General features: G+C 44.8%; 11 protein-coding genes across 12 annotated transcripts in view; 8 read left to right on the top strand and 3 right to left on the bottom strand.

Moving 5' to 3' along the window:
- LOC108113412 (alpha-protein kinase 1) overlaps positions 1 to 21,400 on the bottom strand; it is a 69,270-nt gene that overhangs the window by 20,238 nt on the left and 27,632 nt on the right. The window lies entirely within an intron of this gene.
- On the bottom strand, positions 3,907 to 4,932 carry LOC108113492. The gene has a single exon (XM_017224081.2). The coding sequence runs from the start codon at positions 4,763 to 4,765 to the stop codon at positions 4,022 to 4,024; it is 744 nt and encodes a 247-aa protein (XP_017079570.1). The 5' UTR covers positions 4,766 to 4,932; the 3' UTR covers positions 3,907 to 4,021.
- On the top strand, positions 5,102 to 6,680 carry LOC108113446. Its single transcript, XM_017224023.1, has one exon. It carries the CDS (start codon positions 5,192 to 5,194, stop codon positions 6,110 to 6,112), a length of 921 nt encoding a protein of 306 aa, XP_017079512.1. The 5' UTR covers positions 5,102 to 5,191; the 3' UTR covers positions 6,113 to 6,680.
- LOC108113511 lies at positions 6,939 to 7,653 on the top strand. The gene has a single exon (XM_017224106.2). The coding sequence runs from the start codon at positions 7,053 to 7,055 to the stop codon at positions 7,545 to 7,547; it is 495 nt and encodes a 164-aa protein (XP_017079595.1). The 5' UTR covers positions 6,939 to 7,052; the 3' UTR covers positions 7,548 to 7,653.
- On the top strand, positions 7,773 to 8,892 carry LOC108113482. Its single transcript, XM_017224070.1, has one exon. The coding sequence runs from the start codon at positions 8,061 to 8,063 to the stop codon at positions 8,814 to 8,816; it is 756 nt and encodes a 251-aa protein (XP_017079559.1). The 5' UTR covers positions 7,773 to 8,060; the 3' UTR covers positions 8,817 to 8,892.
- On the top strand, positions 8,885 to 9,838 carry LOC108113471. The gene has a single exon (XM_017224058.1). The coding sequence runs from the start codon at positions 9,058 to 9,060 to the stop codon at positions 9,835 to 9,837; it is 780 nt and encodes a 259-aa protein (XP_017079547.1). The 5' UTR covers positions 8,885 to 9,057; the 3' UTR covers position 9,838.
- LOC108113462 lies at positions 9,853 to 11,098 on the top strand. Its single transcript, XM_017224046.1, has one exon. The coding sequence runs from the start codon at positions 10,044 to 10,046 to the stop codon at positions 10,863 to 10,865; it is 822 nt and encodes a 273-aa protein (XP_017079535.1). The 5' UTR covers positions 9,853 to 10,043; the 3' UTR covers positions 10,866 to 11,098.
- On the top strand, positions 11,144 to 11,985 carry LOC108113502. Its single transcript, XM_017224093.1, has one exon. It carries the CDS (start codon positions 11,310 to 11,312, stop codon positions 11,829 to 11,831), a length of 522 nt encoding a protein of 173 aa, XP_017079582.1. The 5' UTR covers positions 11,144 to 11,309; the 3' UTR covers positions 11,832 to 11,985.
- Positions 12,224 to 13,270, top strand: LOC108113455. Its single transcript, XM_017224036.1, has one exon. It carries the CDS (start codon positions 12,289 to 12,291, stop codon positions 13,153 to 13,155), a length of 867 nt encoding a protein of 288 aa, XP_017079525.1. The 5' UTR covers positions 12,224 to 12,288; the 3' UTR covers positions 13,156 to 13,270.
- On the top strand, positions 13,379 to 14,887 carry LOC108113438. The gene has a single exon (XM_017224010.2). It carries the CDS (start codon positions 13,451 to 13,453, stop codon positions 14,834 to 14,836), a length of 1,386 nt encoding a protein of 461 aa, XP_017079499.1. The 5' UTR covers positions 13,379 to 13,450; the 3' UTR covers positions 14,837 to 14,887.
- LOC108113301 lies at positions 14,885 to 15,961 on the bottom strand. Its single transcript, XM_017223856.2, has one exon. The coding sequence runs from the start codon at positions 15,743 to 15,745 to the stop codon at positions 14,885 to 14,887; it is 861 nt and encodes a 286-aa protein (XP_017079345.2). The 5' UTR covers positions 15,746 to 15,961.

The raw sequence follows: 21,400 nt of genomic DNA, 5'->3' as shown, positions 1-21,400 counted from the left end.
GTGTGTGTGTGAGTATGCAAATGGCGATGGGCGCAACTGTACATGCTCACATACACACACATATGCTCTCTCGCTCCCACAAGCTCTCTTCTTCTCTCTCTCTCTCTCTCTGAAGACATTGACGTTTCGTTGGTTATGCAAATTCCATGCCAACACCTTTTCGGCCAAAGACTAATACAAACTTAAGTGGGCGAATGGGTGGGGTACTTCCTAAGCCCCCCACACACACACACATGTACACCTACGACTGCCAGCACATACACATACACATGCACAATTGCCTTTTATAATTAATTTTACAGTTAAGTGTATTTCAAGAAAGTTAAATTTACGTAAATTCGAAAATTTTGAAAGGCCATTGCCTTGCCCACAACCCACACACACACACATACACACAGCCTCAAGGGTTAAAGTCCTGCTAGCAGAGAGAAGAGTGAGTGAAAGGGGTAAACGAAAGAGGGGAATACCCCACAAATGTGTGTGTGTGTGTGTGTGTTTGTGTGTTAGACGTCTGAGACATTTGACTGCTTTTTGGGCTAAGCTTTGCTCCTTCTTAGCCCACTCCTTGGCCGACACAAATTTTATTGAAATTGCCAGGACTCTGTGTAGTCTCTGTACAGGCTGGACGAGAGGCAACACTTACATTATGCAATCTAATTATGTCTTGAGCTCTCAGTGTGTTAGTGTCTGCGGCCAGGACAAAATGGCGTCTCAGCTCATAAGTTTGGGTTAGCCAGGCCAAGAGAAAACTTGACTAGCAGATAAAGTTATCGGACAAGTGCAAGGCACAGCTTACAGAAATATATAAATAAAATGTAATTGCATTATAATGGAGATGTTTTAGGGACATTCTTTGAAGACTTGGAATTAAAAATGCAGGACAAGCGAAAGAAAGTAATCTAAGAAGCTGGTTTAGTACACATTTTACATAAAAAGCTATACCCAAATCTATTAGTCAAACTTGAAAACAAACAAGTTATAGGATAAGGGAATAGAATAAATGTGTAGATCTTAGAGACCATTGTTTATCCAAAGAACAAAATCAATTTCAATACATAATTATGGTCTAATCTGAGCCATAAAAGAACGCCAGCCTTCTTTAAACCTTCCCAGAAAGTCTTTAACCATAACCCACAACCAAAATCTCAAATACCCGACTCTAAGCTCCGTAGCAATATCAACTCGTAGCTAGTCGAACGAATAGAAAATCAATTTCGTACCCCCGAAACGTCCTCATTAAATTGCTCGCCATACGACTAATGAAATCATTAAAATTGTTTAAAAGCAAATTCTAGTTGGCCATAGGACAAACACACACATCTAAGCAAGAGAATGCAAAATTTATGTGGCAACTAGAAACTATGTTTTGGCAACACGCACACAAGCCCACACATACAAACGCTATATACACACACATACATATATATATAGAGCCGGCAAAGGACATTGCCTTGAGTTAGGATCGGGGCCGAGGACGAGGACAGACAGCAAAAGTTGCCAGTTGAAGGCGGAGGCAAATCCTTAGCAGAGACACCCAGCTACCACCGCCCTGTGACCAGAACCTCAACTACTACTCATTCCCCCTCTCTCTGGCCGCGTGTGCTACTTAAAACCCTTGCCGAAAACTATCCAAAAAGGGGGTTGGGCGCTGTCGGGGTGGCCAGACATCGAAAACATGATTTTAGTGTTTTCAAATTTGAATTTTAAACAAGTCATAATATAATTTGGCTAAGCAGCAGCAGCAGAAGCAGAAGCAGCAGTCGCCGGCATAAGACCCACATCCTGATCCCCCGGTTTACGAGCACTTGGCCCAAAAGTCTATGTCCACTTGCCGGGCTTTAATCCGCCCGGGCAAGCCCACTTCTTGCCAAACCCCCTTTTCGATTCCAACCCTTGCACGATGGCTATAGAAAATTAGCCAAGGGCCTAGCTCATTTTCCATCTAGGCGTTTTTCTTACCATCGCCGAAATTGTGAAATTTAAATTAGATACAAAAGTATCTATAGCTGGGAGTTTTGCGGGGTATGCGTGCCAACTATCCCACACGAAATATTGTAATTTTCTTGCAACTAAAGACGTAAACGGATATTAGCAGCAAATTAAGCTCTCTCCTCTTCGTCCTGTTTTTAGCTGTCCTGTGCGGTCCTGCTTGAAGGTCCTTAGAGATGGCAGTATTCCCTTATCGAATATGCTCATTTGCGGCGATTGGTTAAAATCGAAAGAGGATTAATTTTCCAGCGATTAAGCAAGCTGCTTAGGGGTATAGAAGTGTGGGATGAAAACTATTGATGAAGAAGTCTAGGAGATGGCGCGAAGGTTCTTAAGTCACTATACATTCTGCATAAAGTTGGATACAACTAGAGTAAAATCTGAATATCTTAAATATATTTTCATTTTTCAAATCAATTTTAGTTAAAATAGAGAGTTTACAGTCCTAAGGATTGATTAAATAAATATTCTTAAAACTGAAATATAAAATATTTAAATTCCAATCACTGCTAATTACTTAATCAAACGGGTAATCGATAGTTTTCAATTAACTCTCCCATCTTCAGCTATAATAAGTAAATTGAAACTGCTTGAGGAACAACAACAACAACAAAGGCAACATCATTTTCGATTCAGGTTGCCGTTGTCTTGGGCTTTGGTCGGCTAAAAGGGTCCAAGTATATAGTTTAAATCATACTCGTGTCGACGTCGACTTGGCTACATTTTAAATATGCTTCTTCGAAGGGGTTGGAGGTCGTGGGTTTATAAGTTAAGGGGTCGGCCCTGCTGTGTGAGGGCGGGCATTTGTGGGGCGTTGTTATCGTCAACTTGGCTGGCAAGCATTCTCCATTCTAATTTCTAATTATTTCTTCACATGTGTGTGTATGCCTGTGGGTGTAGTCGTCTGACCAGATGGGTGGGCTCAATCCTGCCCCGCCACATCCGTCCGTATGTCTATCCGTCCGTCCGTCTGTCTGTCTATGCGAATTAATTAAGTGTTTTCGTGCGCGGGCAAATCCTTTTGCGGTTCAGAAACTTTTAAGGTCTTTCCAGCCAAGGCATATCATTGTTCCTGGCCGAGGGGTTAAGGGGGGGAAAAATCAATTATAAATTAAACATTTATTAAAGAAAGCGCACACATTGCCCCGAGGGCAACGCAACTGCTTTCTAGATATCCCCGAAAACACCCGCCATCCCCCTCAATCCAAGCCAATCCCTGGGTTCTTAGCCTGCATATGCAAATCAGCTGCGGCATAAATAATGCGACATCATTATTTAGGCAGAGGTAGGCGAACAACACGACGAATCCCCCCTTTTCGGATCCCTAGCTCCTCTGTTCCAGTCAGAGAACATTTCTGTCGTCAGTCAGCGATCCATCAATTATGTCTGCAGCAGCTGGAGAAGATTCGACGTCTTCGAAGCTGGGCTTTGTCTCATTTCGATTGTCTTCGGTAGGAGGATCTTGTCCGCTCCATCCGCTCCCCTTTTGATTATGCACATGCATTTCGGCTCGTACATCAAACTCGAACTCGAATAAATGTGACGGCCTGCATGCATTCAAAATACGAAAAAAAACAGAAAGAAGGGAGAAAACCAAAAAGCTATATAGTCAGGGGAATATGCTGATAGATGCCGGGTATAACTGATTTGTGTGTACCCGTATATATCTGAATTGGTAATTTGCTATAAAGCGACTTTAATATGGCACGCAGTTGGCCGCCAACTCCGCGTCCCCTTTCTCCTGGACACTTTGCATACTCATCCACAGTTGGGCAAATGTTTTCAATTTACATGGCTAAGTAGCTGCGAGCCTGGTTTTCAAAAAAAAAGTAAAGGCAAACTTGTTTTCCATTAGGAAGCAAATTGGAGAAGGCATAGCAGACTTATATAATCGAAAATAAAACTCTCGGGTATATATCGATGTTATACTATTTAATAGGAATTGCACACAAGGTTTAAAAGATATTTTTCTGATTTGGCTTCGGAATACTTCAGATAACGGAACAAGATATTAAATCCCTCTTAAACGCAATTATAGCCTGCTTCCGCCGCAATTACCCGTGCCAGGATTCCCCTCGCGTTTCGCAAGCTCACGGATGAGTTCACAGGAGCTTGGAATATCCAGGCAGTGACACTCAATGGCCCGCGGCCTGCGAAGCGGGCCGTGAGCGCACTCCGAGAACGAGGGATACGGTGCCTTGACCTTGACGCATTGGGTCTTACGCCGGACTATGTGGCACGATACCTTATCAACGGGCCTGCAACCGGGCATTTTGATCTTGGGGCACAGACCGTCGTCCTTGGGACACACCTGCTCTGTGGGACATTCGACAGAGGCTACGAATTCCTTGCGCTTGCGCCGCGGGATTGGAGGACGTTTTCCCGCCTCGAAACAGCAAATCTTCTTGGGCTTTATCTTAATGGGCGGGCATTCTACCCAGGTTACCTGATACTTGCGTTTCGCCTTGTCCGAAATCTCATAAAAGCAGTCGTCATAAGCAGGATAGCGATCCCGGCAAGGATCGTCGCAGCACTCCGGTGGTATCTTGATCAGGTGATGAAACTGAAAGGTATCCTCCTGCTTTGGCGGTGGTTTCTTCTCGAAGCGAGGGTCGCCGCAGCTTTTTAAACTGCCACAGCCCTTGCCGGAATCGCTGCTGCACTTCGGCGATGGATTGTGATCCTTGGCATAGGCACGCTGCTGGCTAACCATGCCCAATAAACGGTTTACAATTTGTCCATGAGTTTTCCGTGCTACACCGCGCAACAGAGACATGACTGCCAAAGGTTAATATAGACAGCTCAGAAGAAAATTCAACAATTCCGAAACCAAACAAATATCCCCGAGGTACAAAAAAATTTCCTAACTTCAAATTTTGAAACGAAAACACAATCAGCTCAACGGAGCCGATGTGAAGTCTGGAAAAGGCCAAAAAGAAATGACCTAAAAACCTATTTTGTATGGCTAAAACGATTTGAAGTTCATTTCAAAGCCTTCTTCTTTAGAAGAATTTCGAAGCTAAACGTAGCTGTCAGTGATGGTAAAAATCAAAAAATGACTGAATTAAGTTGGCGCTGTAAACCCACTCGAGGCATTTCATGTGGGTTTTCAGTTAGTCTAGAGTCAGTCCTTGGCCTTACAAAACATTTTCTCGGTTTTTTTTTCGGCTTTGTAAAACAAAATTTGGTGAAAAAGTTTAAAATGTTGCGAATGTTGCGTCTGAAGTGTCGTTCCATCGTGGCTCGCAGCATGTCTTTGATGGAAGAATGTGGACTGTTCAAGGGCGGTTGGTCCGTGGGTCTCAGCCAATTCAAGAACAAGGGTGGGTCCAATGGCTTGTCCATTGGTGGCAACAGTGTGCTCCGTCAGCAACTGTTGTGCCGCAACTACAGCAGTAAGTCGTCCGACGACGATTGCGGAGCTCCCAAAAAGTGTGAAACGGAAAAGACCGCGGGCGTCAGGAGCTGTGGTCCTGCTCACTTCAAGGGCACCATCTGCGATGCGGCCAGGGGTGGCAAGCCCAAGAAGAAGGTCGAGGCCAAGGAGACTAACAAACCGAAAAAGACTTCAAAGTTCAAATCGATGTGGGACATACCCGGCTGCGAGTACGAGCCAAAGTGCGATATGAACGTACGCTCTGATGTTAAATATTACCGCATCTCGGACAAGGAGGCCCGTCAGTACCAGGTGACTTGGAACGAATGTCCCCGGCTGGTGATCAAGCCCAAGAAGGTGTGCATAGACCAGAAGCATCCCCGTCCGAAGCCATGTCGCCGACAGAGAAAGACGGTGGCGGTGACAGCCCGACCCTCGATGCCCATGCTCAATCCCATGGAGTGCAAGAAGCCGGAAGACCAGTCGCCTTGTCCACGCTGGGAATTGCCCTGCTGCAAGCCTAGCCGCGTCCCACCAAGTTGCCACCGAGTACGGCGTCTGTCCGACTGCAAGAAGCGTAAGGCGCCGTATCCCAGCTTCTCGGAGTGCAAGCGGGAGGAGCTCACAAAGGCTCCACCAATCGAGTGCCTCTGCCTGCAGACTCCCATGGCCTGTGAGATGTGGGCCGAGCTGAGACGTAGGATCGCTCGCGGCAGGTCTGCGATATTGAAGTGCGGCGAACTGTAGGCGGCGGCGACAATCATACGATAGTTCACATTCCCACCGATTTTTCCAACCAAGTAACCACATCCAAATTCCAGTTTTTCCGAAACTCTTTCCTCTCTATCCTACACAACCGAAATTCAAAATGTTGTCGAAACATTGGGCTAAAATCTTGGCCGGTAACTTAATGCCCCTCTCCGTTCGATTTGCCAGTTGTGCTGGCTCTAAGGGCGGCAGTTGCAACTCCAAATCAAAGGGTAAATCCAAACCGGAGCCCAGTTGCAAGCGCTCAGCGAAGAAGAAAGACTGCAGCAAGATCAAAGCTCCATTTCCTAGTTACTCGGAATGCAAGCGAAAGCCGACCGATCCTAAGCCTTCTAAGGAGTGCGATTGCAGGGACTTCGACAAGTGCTGAATCTGGGATGTCTACCCCACCTTTCGACAACTACAGACTGATGACTCGCCACATGCAAGTCCGTTGGTGCCACTGGAGCCTAGTTGTTTTGTCGGACTTTATTCTGGCCACTCAACTTAATTTTATTCAATCAAACCGACGTTGAACTAATATAATATTACGAGTTTAAAATTAAAACTTTACAATTTTTTAATGGGATGGTCAATGGGTGCTTTTAATACCCTGATATGGGGTGTTCCACTCTGGGGATGTATGTGCTCGGCTTTGTTAAATTGGAGGCACTCACGATTTGAATCCCTCCTAAAAATTCTGTACGAAAAAGCCAACTTCGATGTCAGACCCGTATTTTTTCCTGTTAAAAAATAAAATATTCGATCTAGTAAGCCTTGAAAAGTCATTCTCCAACATGATTTACCAGACTAGTTCATTTTAACTTTCGCATTCAGATATAAACAGCCTTTCCTGTTCGGATCAACTTTTTCTTTTTCCTTTGAAAATTTTTGTTTTATTTATTTAAATAAAAAAAACTAAATTTTCGTCTGACCAATAATGAATTCGTCAAAAGCTTTAGTGGGCAGCAGGATGGTAACTTTCGGACTTACCAACCTACTTAAATATCGCGGAATGAAGCAATTTCGAATGGATGACATGTACTACAAGCCGGGTAGTTCGACTCAAGAGCCAAGCTCCAGAAGGACTTGGGCTGATGAGGAGCACACACAGCAGCCGGAGGGGCGCTTAGATGATACCAAATACAGCCCAGGTCGCTGGACAGAGCGTAAATATCAAGCGACCTGGCGGGAGCCCAAGGAGGTTGAAATGGAAGAGCCTCAGGAGGAGGTAAAGGAGCCAGTTTGCCAGGAGAAACGTTCAGCAGCTCCACCTGCTTTACGACGATCTTTGGACACAAGGAGGCGTCTCCAGAGGATCAGCATTCCTGCCAGCCGAATGATCTCTCAGTTCATCTCTACCCAAAACAAAAACAAGAAGCTCCGTGTTGAAGCTGCGGCAGACCGGACGTCCTACGATTATCCACTAGCCTGATGACGAGAATGGCTCTTACTGTGCTTTGCTATACCCCTGGATTTATTTCTTTCTTTGTGTTGTACTCAAAGCGAAACTAAATTAAATTTAGTTATACAATTTAAAATTACTGTTTTTTAATCAACTTGGGTTTTAGGTTGGGCTTAAATGGGTTTCTATGTTAGTTTTGGTTACTGAATGTCTGGGAATATATAAAAGTTGATAAATTTTAATGAAAAGTAACTATATTGAATGAAAACTAAGAAAACCTTTACGAGTGAAAGAGTATAAAACGATTAGGAAAATCCAAATCAAAATCATCGAAAATTCTTCCAAAAAAAGCAACCTCAGCTACCCTTGACATTTTCTTCAGTTTTCAACATTTTCTGATATATCAAAACACATTATTAACAAATATATTCCGTAGAAACGCACATTATGAAAATTTCACAGTAATCCACATTTTTCTATAAATTTCAAACTTTAACCCATTGCAACAAATTTTTGGATTTCGACTGAATAAAATCAAGCAAAATGCTGGCGAAGAATACGCTTTCCCGAGCCCCGACAGCAATTAGTAGTGTATTAGCATTAAGTACCAGCCAGATGCGCCGTTTGAATACCCTCTACGATCCTTATGACGACGGTGCGCCCAAGGCGCTTAAACAGCGAATGAATCTGAAGAAAAATGATCCATTGGATAAGTCTAAGGTGCGCCTTAAGGATCTCTGCTGGGCATCGATGCGACGCTCCGAGTTCAAATGTCGCTCCGATCCCGAGTTCAAAGTTCCATCTTTTATCGATGGTGATAATCGTTGCTTGGGTCCCTGTGCCACTGCCTATCCGCGGACGGATCTCATGTTCTATAAGCCCAGCGACAAACTAAATCGCAAGTACCAACGGACTTGGTGCGAGTGTGAGTTGACGCAAAGGAAGAGGAAGGCGATCTGCCGTTGCCGTCCTCCAAACTTTTTAAGGCGACCACGTCCTGTGCTGAAATCATCCTCTTGCTCCGTAGGCGGCGAGGACCTGGGACTGGGGCTATGCCGCCCTGAGAAAAAGGTGAGCTCCTGTCCCAGGTTCAAGCTGCCCTTCTGCAAGCCAGCCAGTGTGGTCGGCTGCCGGGCTGGACGTCCACATGCCGGTTGCGCTCGCCGCAGGACGAAATATCCAAGCTACTCGGAATGCACATTGGAACCGACTCCAGATGTCCCACCCACGCACTGTTTCTGCGTAAACCAGCCGCCCATGTGCGTCGTATGGAACTACTACCGCATGAAGAAGTCTTAGTTGCCAAGTTCGTTCTACAGTAACCCGTTGCCATCCCTTAGTTTCGAATAAACAATAGCAGAGTTCACATAGAAAATATTATAAATAATATGTTTTATTATGCATCCATCTATCTAGGCAAGTGCCAATTTGTCAGGGAGTCCTTTGGCTACCATGTCAGATCTTGGGAGTTCCAGTTCAAATCTTAAACCCTTTCGGCCGACGCCTTTCAAAATTTGTTATTCAGAGAAACCCAGGCACTATGATCACCTTGAAGCTGGGCATGCCCCAAGCACATATTCAAAAAATCCTGATCACAAGTCGCTTCTATAACTGGGGCAACTATGATGCCAGCTCAGGGGAATGCTGTAGGATGCGTGACAAGGAGATGACCATGTGCATGCAGACCAAGCAGTCATGCCCGTTGGAGTACGAGTCCGACAAGTGCTATGAGAAACCATCTTTCTGTGAGAACAAGTATCCTAAGTATTTGCTGGAAATATATAACCGGGGACGACCTGATCCTGACTGTTTGCTGAAACTGATCCGGCACGACAGTGAACATTACAAGCCGTCGGATAAGAATCGTCAATACCAGCGTACATGGCCGGAGTGTCCGTTTCTTTGGCTGAAACCCAAGGACGTCTGCTGTCCTAATCCGGAGATATATCCGCCCATGAAGCGCCGCTGCCGCCCACCGCCGGAACCACCGCTTTCTGCCATTGATAAGCATCTCCTTCAGATGAGCATGCTCTGCAAAACGTTGAAGCCTCCGTGTTGCAAAATGGGACGCCGTCCGCCCAAGTGTATCATCACGCGACTGCCCGCCGATTGTTGCAAGAAGACAGCACCCCAGCCCAGTTTCTCGGAGGCTTGTCGTCATCTCATACCACGATTCTGCGGCTCCGAGTGCGCTTGCCGGGTGGGAAGTTTGTGCGAAATGTGGAAGGCATACCATCGGCTGAACAAGTCCCGCCAAAACTGCGTTAAACCCTTGATAGGATACTCTCCCTACAGGTCTAGGATGCGGTTTCCGTTTTGAGGAAGCTGAAGTTCGTCAGTGTTGTTCAGGTGTAAAAAGGATCCAAGCATCCTGGCTTCAATTACTGATTTCCCCTGTGAAAATCATGGACTTCCTTATGTTATTTTGACCAAGTTTCCCCAGCCTTCCTTTTCACATCATTTCAACTCACAAAAATCCTAAATATTCCGAAAAATAGGAGCCTCAAACAAAATTCCTGCAAAATTATGAGGGCGCAGTCAGCACTTCGCGTCCTCTGGAGGCAAGGATTCAGATTGTTTTCCAGAGCAAATTCCACCAAATATCCTCACCATCCATGCCATGACAATGATCCTAAGTGCCTTTTTATTCCAAAAGGCACTTGTGAAAAGGCCAAGGAAGTGCTGACCTACGACTTGCCCCGTGATAAGTTCCTCGAACAGATGGAAAAGAAGAAGAAGCCAAAGTGCTGTGTCCTGCGATCGGCGGCCAAGAATCCTTGTCCAGAAATCAAAAGACCCAAAAAGCCGAAGCCAATTGAAGAGCCATTCCGATCGATGTGGGAGCCACCATGTGTGACGGACGAGCAGCCATTCTGCAAGGATATGCTGCCACGCTTCGATGCAATCTACTATCATCCTTCGGACAAGTGCCGCTGCTACCAACGCACTTGGGTAGAATGTCCTCCTATTAAGCAACGCCTGAAAAAAGTGTGCTGCCTGAATGGTATCAAGCCACCAGAGATTCGATATCGAATCAAGGATCCTTGTCCTGACTGCAATATACCCTACGAATCTCTGAAGCTTCTCTGTCAAAGGAGTGAACTGCAACGTGATCCTAATTGCACGTGCAAAAAGCTTTTCTGGCCCTGTTGCAAACCAGCTAGGTGCAATACATTTTGCTCTCGCGCTCGCAGACCCTCTCTGTGCACCAAGCTACGGGCTCCATATCCATCGTTCTCGGAGGTGGGTCGGAGGCCGCCTAAACCGATACGGAAAGCCGAATGCCAATGTTGGCATCCCGTTCCCCAATGTTTGGTTATGCAGGAGAGACTAAGGCGCAATTGTTAAAATCTTAAGTGATTTTATATAATCGAAAAGTGTTTTAGTGGAGGTCCTGTCTTTTAGAATAAAACAATGGCTGCAAGTTGACAATGACTTGTTGCCATTGCTTTGCTCTAAATGTCAGGTCTTCTATCTTAAAACTTGGAAGAAAAATCAATGAAACCAAAATCAAAGCAAACAAATCAAAAATCCTAATTAAAATACTAAATAAGCAGAATAAAATCTTTTCCTTCCACAAACTACTTTCTTTGATCCTAACACAGGAACCTTGGCCTCTGCTGTCATCCATATAATAAATCGTTCCTTTCGGTGTTTCCCATTTTTAATCAAGCAAAAGGCTTCCAAATCGAACGTTTCCATTTACACATTACCCAGCAGAACTCCCAAGAAGACCAAGAGCACTCAGGGATTACAGCTAAAGAATCCAGTGAGCACTGGATAGGATCTAACATGGCTACCTCCGTTTTGGCCACGATGTGTGCCGAGCGCCTGACCAAGCTCCTAGTTCGCTACTCCCGTGCTCAGCCTCCGGTGATGCGGAACCATACGCAGTGCGTCGACAAGGTCTTAAGTCCTTTGCCAAAGAGTGATGCCACAATGGGCTACCTCAGACCAGAATCCAACCAGGCATCCAACCAAAGCAAACCCACCAATAAATGGCAACCGATGGGTAACATCTCTAGCATTGGCCAGAGATTCCAACGGGAGGCCATGGATGAACTGTGTGCCAAGGCCAAGGAGCGATTGCTGCCAAAGAACGAACCGCAACGCCCGAGCTTTTCAAGAAATCAAGCCAGCTTTCCCAACAAATCAAGAGGATTGACGGATTGGAAACAATTGGGAAATGGACGGTACTCAACGCCGTTTGCAAGCATTTTCCAGGGTCAGAATTGTCCAAGTTTGCCGCGAAAATCTTTTACCCAGCAACCCCTCGCCTTTGATCAACAGAAACTGTATCGTGCCTGCTATTAACTGAACACAAATGGATAATTTTTGATCCTGATGTCCATCTTATCTGTGGCTCAATCATAACAATGGTGTTGTGACTGAGTTGCAACTGAGATGGTCCACCAGTATCAGAGATTTTCCACAATTCTAGGTATTAAAGATGTCTCGTGTTAAGAAATGATTGTGTTGTTAGTGGGCTTATATATATAAATCTGATGGAAAAGAGCAAGCTATGAGAAGATTTTTAGGAACTGAAAGGTAAGCTAATGGCCCCAGAAAAGAGTCTTCTCAAGGGGGGACTTACTACAGAATGGAATGTCGCATTAACTCTTTTAGATATTATGAACAACAGACCATCAAAAATGTTCTTTAAAATGACAGTATAAGAAGCCCCCTATTTATATCTCAACATCATAACTTAGCATACGTTTTGGCAGACATTTCCTCTTTGAGAAGGAACTCAAATTCAAGTACAGCAGCCATGCTCAGGTTTTTGGCCAAGAGAATTGTGGCGAGCAGCTTTATACCACTAGAAGCACGTGGGCGTAGTATTCACATCACTACCACATTGGGAAAGAGCATTAAATGCTTTAGGAGTAAGTACAGTGCCTGCAAAACGGAGAAGAAGTGTTCGTGCAGTCCGACAGATCCACCAGTTCGGCCGTGCTGCGAAGAGGACTGCTCGCGTCCCAAGTACCCATGTTGTGTGAATGCCCGCATCGCGGAAAATCCCTGCAGTGAGGCAAGAGAGGACGACAAATTCATCTCCATGTGGGAGGAATATAAAGATAGAAAGGAAACGCCACGACCAGAGACTATGTGGCACTATCCGGAAGAATGCTGCCCGCCCTGCGGAGACATCCGATTCGATGTTCTGTACTACAGACCATCGAACAAGTGCCGGGACTATCAGCGCACTTGGTGGGAGTGCTGTCCTAAGATGGTCCCGAAGCGAGTTTGCTGTTGGTGCGATGCCATTCCACCGGAAGTCCTTCGTCGTGACCTGCCACTCTGCCCGCGATCCGCTTGCTCCTCAGAGCACGAAGAGAAGCGCTTAAAATGCCTGAACGAAAACTCCAAGTGCATGCGTCTCCGGATGCCCTGCTGTCGCGCCGCTCGAGTACCGCCCAGCTGCGACGATATTACTGAGCCATCAGACTGCGAGAAGATCAGGTGTCCGTTTCCCAGTTACTCCGAATGCGTTCAAGAAGATCCCGCCGTGATTCCAACGCGTCCGCCCGAGTGTGAATGTCTGGAAAAGATGTCCATGTGCGAGCAGATTCGACGTGCTCAACACTTGGCCAAACACAACACCAGCATCTGGCCATGTTGTCGCTCCAAGCGATGAAGACTGACAGGACTAAACAGGGCTTATCTTGACTGTGATATCTGCTAGAATATCTGAGGTAGCTAATGTTACAGATACTCCAACAGAAACCACAGTATCAGAAGCTTATCTTCATCAGAAACCAAACAGCTAAGAATCTGTATGATTTCTGATGATGATTAGTTTTCTCACTTAATCCAAATCCCAGCAATCTGCGTTTTAGCCTGCAAAGCTGTCAGTGGGTTTTTATCTTAAATCTCACTTGACAACCATTTACCGTTTGGAGCACTTCTCGGACTCGCTCAAAATTCTAAACATGTTTCGCCTGTCTGTGCTCAGCGGCCTAGCACGTGGTGTCCTTCGTTCCTCTAAAAACCAGAGAAATATCCTGCGCTGCCTGTCCGACAGTTCCGATAAAACCTATATCCCAAGTCAATCGGAACACACGAAGGCCAATCTGAAGAAGTTAGATGAGGAAGTGGATCAGTCAGGTCACCAGTTAGTATGGCCGAATGTGAAGGAGAGGAACATACACCATTACGAAGAGCACCAACAGGATTCCAATGACGATATCACAGCCTCATGGGGCTGGAAAAACAACGAACTGGACGTGGAGGAACTGGCAGGACTGCCCGGACCCAGTGCAGAGGATCCCTATGTAAGGTTTGAAGAGCAATCTGTAGAGGATCAATACAGCTACACTGAGAGTGACCATTCCAATATCCAAGAGGAGTTGCAATTCGAAAGAATGCGTTCTATGAAGAAACAACTGTCTCAAGATTTGGATTCCCAAGAGAACTTCACCAGCTTTGAACAAAATTCTCTAACGTCCGTGCGAGAGAATGTGGACTTTATGATTCAGGAGCTTAGTCAGATTTCCCTTCTCCTGAACACCCTCTATCCAGAGGAGTCCGCTTTGGTTAACAATGAATTGGGTCAAGTCGATAACATGGGTAGTGTTTCCTCGACACCAGAAATGGCTTCATTGGCATTAAACATACCAAAGAGGAATGAGAACTTGGATTATGAGGAGGAGGTAATCAGCGGAATATCCGATCAGACTGATCTAGAAACTGTGGATAGTTCTTTAGCATCTGATAAGCTAGAAGAAATCCAATTGTCGGAACCCAAAGCCGATGTAGCAGAATCAAATCAGTCTGTGGATCCTGAAATCAATATTACCATGACTGTTGAATCTGAATTGGAAGATGTAGAAAGTTCTGAAAACAACCAAGAGCAGCCTAAAGCCGCTGAAAAGGAATCTGAGCAATCTTTTGCCATGACCGATCAATCAGGTCTGAAACTTGAAGAGGGTTCGTTGCTTACAAGCGAAACAGCCGATTTATCAGAAGAAACAGCAACAACAGAAGAGACCATGTCTTCTAGCGACTCTCAAGAAGAGAGTCCTTCAAAAACTACAGAGAGTACTCCCAGACCTGTCGTTCAGCCGGAGGAAACCATACACACCTATAAACCCTTTAGGACCATCGAGATTCCGGCCAGTAAGCCAACTAGTAGCAAGGCTAATGAAGGCATTATAGCTATTGATGAAATGGATTCCGAGGGGTACACGGTTTCTAGCAAACTTACGGAGTTAGAATCCCGAGAACTGATGCGCATGGCACTGAGGCAGGCCCTGGATGATCTCGAGTCTGGGAAAAACAAATACAAAGCCACTATTCTGGAGGCCGAAACTGAGTGAAATCAATGAAATGCCATCATAAACAAATAAGAAAATAAAAATTAAAATTTATTTCTTTTTCATGTCCTTGGGCTTCTTATCCTTTCCTCCCTTCTTACTCTTGGTCTTCTTTTTCTTATTCTTTTTCTTGAAACCATCTTTCCTCGCCTTCTTGGCCTTTGCGATGGCAGCGGGACAGACGTGGTTCTCACCATGGATTTTAACCCACTGACGACCCCGCTCAGCTTCGCATAGGCTTAGGGGGTATCGGCATTCGCATTCTCGGGGTCGTTGGGGTCGCCTGGCTAGCCTGGGCTTGATGCACTCCGACCAAGAGGGCATCGGAGCACACAGTTTACGGCAGCAAGAGGGCGTCTTGGCACTTTTGCATTTGGGCGGACGACGTCCCGGCACGCAACGCGCCAAAGGAGCAAAATGGGGACAGGGTCCTGCAGCTGGGCCTTTCGTCGCTGTATCCCGCCGCTTGGCCACACGACGCGCTGGATCCAAACCCTCCAGTTTTTCGTAGGCACAAACCTTCTTCTTGCGGATCATGAACTTGGGACACTCCACCCAATGGCGCTGGTAGGGACCATCCTTACAGGAGGGTCGGTAGTACAACTCGTCGAACGAGGGTAATGGCTTGGTGCAGTTGGGACCGCAGCAATGTTCATTGGATCGGCTGACCACAAAGGGATAAGGAGGAGGCAAATTCTTGGGAGGCTCCCACATCGACTTAAACCTATCGCTTTCGGCGCAAAAGGCGGCCGGAATGCAGTGGGTCCGGATCTTGCACTCTTTTTTAGGCGGAGGGAGCGGTGGAGGTTTCGGTGGCGTGGGAGGTTTTGGAGTCGATGGAGGCTTAGGCGGCTTACTGGAAGAGCCGCTCTGGCTCGAGCCGAAACCCCTTAATAGAGTGGGCCAAAACATTTGCCAAAAACTTCTGGTGTTAAAAACGGAATTTTGACGATTTTTTTCTCTGTAGAAAGGGAAAATGTTACCGCTACGTTGTTATTTTTAAAATATTTACATATCGGAAAGAAATTTGAATCCTGGCTTGCTAAAAAACAAAAACCCAACAGCTGGAGAAAAGTTGGTGAAAATCGGAAGAGGGTCCTGTCGCACACATTCACTTCTCCTGCTAGTCAACTTCAACGCAACGGCGACAGGCAACACAAAATTGCAAACAGCGGACTGCGCATGTTTAAATTTAATTGAACATTTAGCCAAATTAAAATGCATTTTATTACGCAGCCGCCGTTCCTGGCCTGGAAATGCAAAACAACGCGCGCCCAATCAGCCAGGCCAAGTCAAGAAAGCTAGCGGAGTTGGCCATACCAGCGGATAGGTGAAGGAAAAGGCAAGGAGGCACTGGGAGAAAATCTGATGGGTAACTCTTTCAACGCAAATCTATATATTAAACCTATAGTTAATGGCTCTTCTTAATTTTAAACTAAATATTAACTTTGGAAAATTTTAAATAAGGATACTGACTTGGTAAGCTAGACATGAGACCTTTAGCTAATTTTCTCCCAGTGCCAAAACAGAGCCAAAGCCAAAAGCCAAATTCGCTGACTGGGCCTAGGCACGCAACGGTTATTCAGTTTTGTCGGTTTTAGTTTCGGCCTTAAGTTGCTGGCAGTGCTTATGCGAAATTTGGCACAGATTCGCAGGCAGATTCGAAGCTATTCAAAGCCATTCGATTCGGTTCGGTATGGATTCAAGGCGGAACTGTGAGGACAGACAGGGAGTTGGAAACTGGTTGGCGACAGGCTAGAGGCCCGGGCTTAGCCAACATGCGTTCTGCAATTGTTTAATAGCCTAATTAAATGTGCGAGGAGGGAACAGGTTGGCCAGTCCGGGAAAGTCGGAAAAGTCGGGCATATGCAAAGCAAAAGAGGCAGTCTGAACGACCAACCGACTGTCATGTATCACCAAGTGATGTGAAGTGATGTGATGTGATGTGACGGGGACAGTGACTGCCATGCGGGTGGTTTGTCAGCTGCTAATGCCAGTCTCTTTTCTATTTTTTATTATTTCTCTTGCTTTTTGTTTTTTTTTTTTTTTTTTTGCTCCTTGTTCTGGCTTGCAATTACATTTGGCTGTTAATTGCATTATGCATATTTATGGAAGCGCTCCGGCTGCTGCAGCTCCTCCTCCGGCAATCGAGTTAGGGCAGGAGAAGCAGCAGGAGCAGGAACAGTATGCGGAGGCGGACGACGGATCCGGCGACAATGCCGGCTCATTAGCATACATCAGCGCGTTAAGCTCGAAGCGAGTGTCTGACTGAGTTACGAACAGCTTTCCACTGTCTGCTGCCTGGCATCCTCATGGCCATCATCATAGTCATCATCGCCATCCACTGAGTGGCTTAGTGGGTGTTGCCCTCTAATTTAAATTAAAATATGAAAAATACTCAAAGAGTGAAAAAAGGGGTTTGCCTGGGCGCGAACACAAAAACATCAAGCTGCAAAAATACTGAAAAACGTGCAGAAAAATCAAATCTAAAATAGCTGCTGGACATGGCATAATCAAATTGTGTTCTCTAAAGGGCGCTGGGAAAATATTATTTGCCCAGAGATTGTTGTCTCTATGTGAGATGCTGCTAGTAATTATATTATTACGATTTGAGATAATTTTTATGCTCTATGGAGTTTATGGAAATTAAAGTTAAATGTGATTTGCTGAGTGGGGAAATATATTTAATCTTATATCAGTTAGTATTATTAGCTTAAAGTTTGTTAGAACTTAAAGACTCATATCTTATATTCTCCTTTCATCCATTTCCTATCTCCAAACTTGACACTCTAAATTCCTGGCCTAAATAACTCTCATTTTCTCCTTCTCGCCAACACCCAAAAGTAATTTCTCTGGAATGTCCAATAGCCAAATGCTCTCAGTTTGAGTTTTCTTAGCTTAAGATAGAGAGTGCGTGGGTTTCTTCAGTTCTGCTAGAGAAAGTTGAGAGGTTTTAGGAGCTCTAGGAGCTGTTTAACCCACTAAAGACTTCTGTTGGCCTGGTACAGCGACGAGAGAACTAGAGGAAGCCGGAGAGGAAATGGCGGCTAAGAAGCACGCGAGCGTAATTCGCACTCAAATGGCCATAATAAATAAATATGCCATTAGCCAGCTTACAGGCTCCTACCAAATTTGCACATGCAGAAATATTAGCCAGCATTCGTATATCAATGAGCCAACAGAAAGAGGAGGAAAAACTTTCTAATCGCAGTATAATTGCAGACAAAGAAGAAAGAAAAATATACAAATATAAACCCAATTAAGAAAGCCGAAAGGAAGGGGAAATGGACTTAAATTATGTTGCCAATTTTGCAGGTGGAGATCATAAGTCATGCAAATCGTACAGCAACTTATGATTGGGAAACGCTGGTAATCAGTTTGTTAACACCCGGCGACAATTAGCGAGTGGGTTAAGTGCTTGGCTATATTAGACCACAAGCCGATTGCCCATCGATATAAATTCATGGAAACTTATGGCATGGCCAACTCGCACGACATTAGCATAATTAAGTTAAGTCGCGTCAAGAACGGGTTTTTCTTTCCTTTTTTTATTTTTTGTTGTTCTGATTCACAGACAGATTGATACCTTTGCTCATTTGGTGGCTATCAGTATCAGTGATCGTCAAGCGAAATGCCAATTAGGCCGACCTTAATGTCGGCCTAGCCAGCCCCACCCAACATTGCAAAGAGAGAGAAAGAGAGAGAGAGTAAAACAGGATCAGAGTGATTCGAGCAAGGAGGGTATCGTTTAATTGAAATAATTACACATTAAGTGCATTAATTATTTTCACTTGCATGCAAACAGCGAGGACGCCTGCAAGTCGCCACTAAATCGTGGCCTGCGCCTTTTGCCTTTCGCGTAATTATTAATTTAAGCCATTCGACGACTCCTCTGGGTATCGTAGGCCATTATGGACTACCAGTTCCGAGTTTCCCAGTTGCAACAGCAACACATCGGCACGACATCCACTTGCAACTCGTTTTGTAGCCGTTAGCCGTTAGCTTAGGTCATAATTATTAACGCAAAATCATAATTAAAAATGTATTTAGCCGGACTTTGAAATATGTTTTGGCCGCCCACCAAATGGCCAGAAGCTAGAAGTCAGGTCGAGACTAGCAAGGGAGTTAGTAATTAGCCGGAATATGTCAGGTAATGTTGGGGGTGTCTAATCGATGGGTGGCAGGTGGGATTTCTATGGCGGTGGAAGTAAGTCTTGAGAAGAAAGGGGTAAGAAAGATCCTTGAAACCTCGATTCCTTTTAAAGTAAGTGATTGATTTTGCAGTTTAAGCCCTCTATTCCAGCTAACAAATAAGGTCAATAACTTTGGCCAATCACCCGAAAATATTCCCTCAATTTACTGACATCAGTCTCCTCTGTTCTGGCGTCGCCTTCTAAACTAATTAAAACATACAATACCCAAATTAATTACTAAAACAGGTTAAGTTGGGCGCATAATAGCCATCTATGCAGCAACTGCTGTTCCTGCAGCTCCTGTGGATTTAGCTCCTGTCGCTGTGGCTCCTGCACCTGTCGTTCGTTCTTCTCCTGTTTTGTTCTTGGCGCTTGAATAATTATTGCAGTCAACTACTGTTCGTTCGGGTTTGGGTTCGGGTATCAACCGGCTTTGGATATGGCTATGGCTCTGGCTTTTCGGTGTGCCCTCCCAGCACGTCAATTGTTTCATTAGTTACCCTCTGACGAGCTTGTTTGGCGGACATCACGGCGTATGTGTAATATATATATATGTATAGTTACGCGCGGGGAGATATTCACAAGGTATGCAAATAAAGTGCTGAATATATTTACTAATAACTATTTTACCTTAGCGACATGTGTCGCGCTCACCAACAGAACCACATTTCCGCTGTTGTCCTTTCTGGCCGAAAGTTTTGCGTCAATGTTTTTGGCTTGTGCCCTTTTTTTAGGGGGGGGCGACGGGGAAAGAGGTTCTTACCACGCCCACTGTTCGTGGTCTTTTTTTTTTTTGTATATTTTCCCAACTGTGTCGCATATGTCAGCTGCGGCACTCATAATTTATTGAAGCACATAAATTTCACTTAATTGGCAGTGCCAATAATAAAGCAACAAAGACTAACGATGATACCAAACAAAGTAAAAAGGAAAATAAGTCCTTTTGGCCAGCTCCTTTGTTTCCCGCACATGCATATTAGTTGCAATTAGTCGGTGTACTAATTACCCAGTAAAGTCAGTGGTTTATTAAATGGAATGTTTTGCCAACTTTTGCAATTTTCGTTGAGGTACTTCAAGCTAACCGAACTCATTAAACAAACAAAATCGGCCACAAAACTTGTTCTGGCCATTGTTATTTCTGTTCTTTTTTTATTATCTATGCCACACCCAATGCATAGAGTGGAAAATTATGCATTTTTCTTGGAAATTTTCTATGCCATCTGCAGAGTGGATCTTAGTCATTCCCCGTTTTCCTCTTTTGACCCTCCTCCGTATTCCCTGAGCTCATAATAAACGAATTAGCGCCTTTGGCTAAATGGAAGTAGAATGCAATTTCATTGCAATTATCAAGTGGAGGAGACTGACTCCTCCTTCCTCTCCACTCACTCTCTCTCTGTCGTCCACCTTTGCATGGCTGGGCTAAATAAACAACCCGGTAAGAGTTCGACTCTAACTCGGTCTTGGACCTGGTCTGGCCGACTTGGTCTTGGACTTGGCCCCACAATGAGCACATAAAAATATTAATGCTCTCCCGCTCATTCGGTGAAACCATAAAGGTATGTCTGCCTGCCTGCTCATGGCCAATTTCTTTCGGGGCCAAAACGCAATGCTAACAAATAGAAAAATTATCGCAATTGTGGCATCTTTTTTATGTTTTTCGGTTTTTCAGCTTGTCTTGTGGGTTTTTCCTTAAGCCAGAGCGAATGTGCATTTAATTTGTGACGCATTCAAAGAAATGCACAAGAAAAAATGGGTAGGCGGTTCATAAAAAACTTTGAGAAAGAAACTTAATATGATTTATGGAAAAGGAGAAAATCTAGAATATGAGATCTGATATGTTTTTGAGATTCTATCTTTTCAAGCTTATAACTTTTAAACAGAAATCAGTATCTTTTCAGAATTCTATTAACTTGAAAAAGTACTTTTAATTTTCCCTAAGTGCACTCTGAATTGTCCCGCTGATGCATAAAACATCAACAATGCGATGCGAAGCGATCCGGCCAATCCGAGAGCCAAAAACCGAGACATGCTCCTCTCTCGGGGGCCAATAGCCAACGTTTTTGAGCATTTTAGCCGCAAAAGAAGCGCAAAATAAATGCCAAAACCAACAGCAACAACAACAACAACAATAACACCGAGTGGTAACAATAACAACAAGCAACAAATATTATGCCTTTTGGCAACGTTTTTCATACTCCTCGACTCCGACTACCAGCAGGCAAGTCGATGCCACGAACTCCACAAGACCAAGTCCGAGTACGAGTCGGAGTTGTACTCTTACAAACATGGTCATAATCACGCGTTAAATTAATGAGTTTAAATGCTATTTTTGGCTTTAACTATTGCAAACACACACACACACACAGCCACACAC

Source organism: Drosophila eugracilis, unplaced genomic scaffold, assembly GCF_018153835.1.
Source record: "Drosophila eugracilis isolate 14026-0451.02 unplaced genomic scaffold, ASM1815383v1 contig_1765, whole genome shotgun sequence".
Lineage (NCBI taxonomy): Eukaryota > Metazoa > Arthropoda > Insecta > Diptera > Drosophilidae > Drosophila > Drosophila eugracilis.
This window is presented reverse-complemented; position numbering and strand designations above follow the sequence as displayed.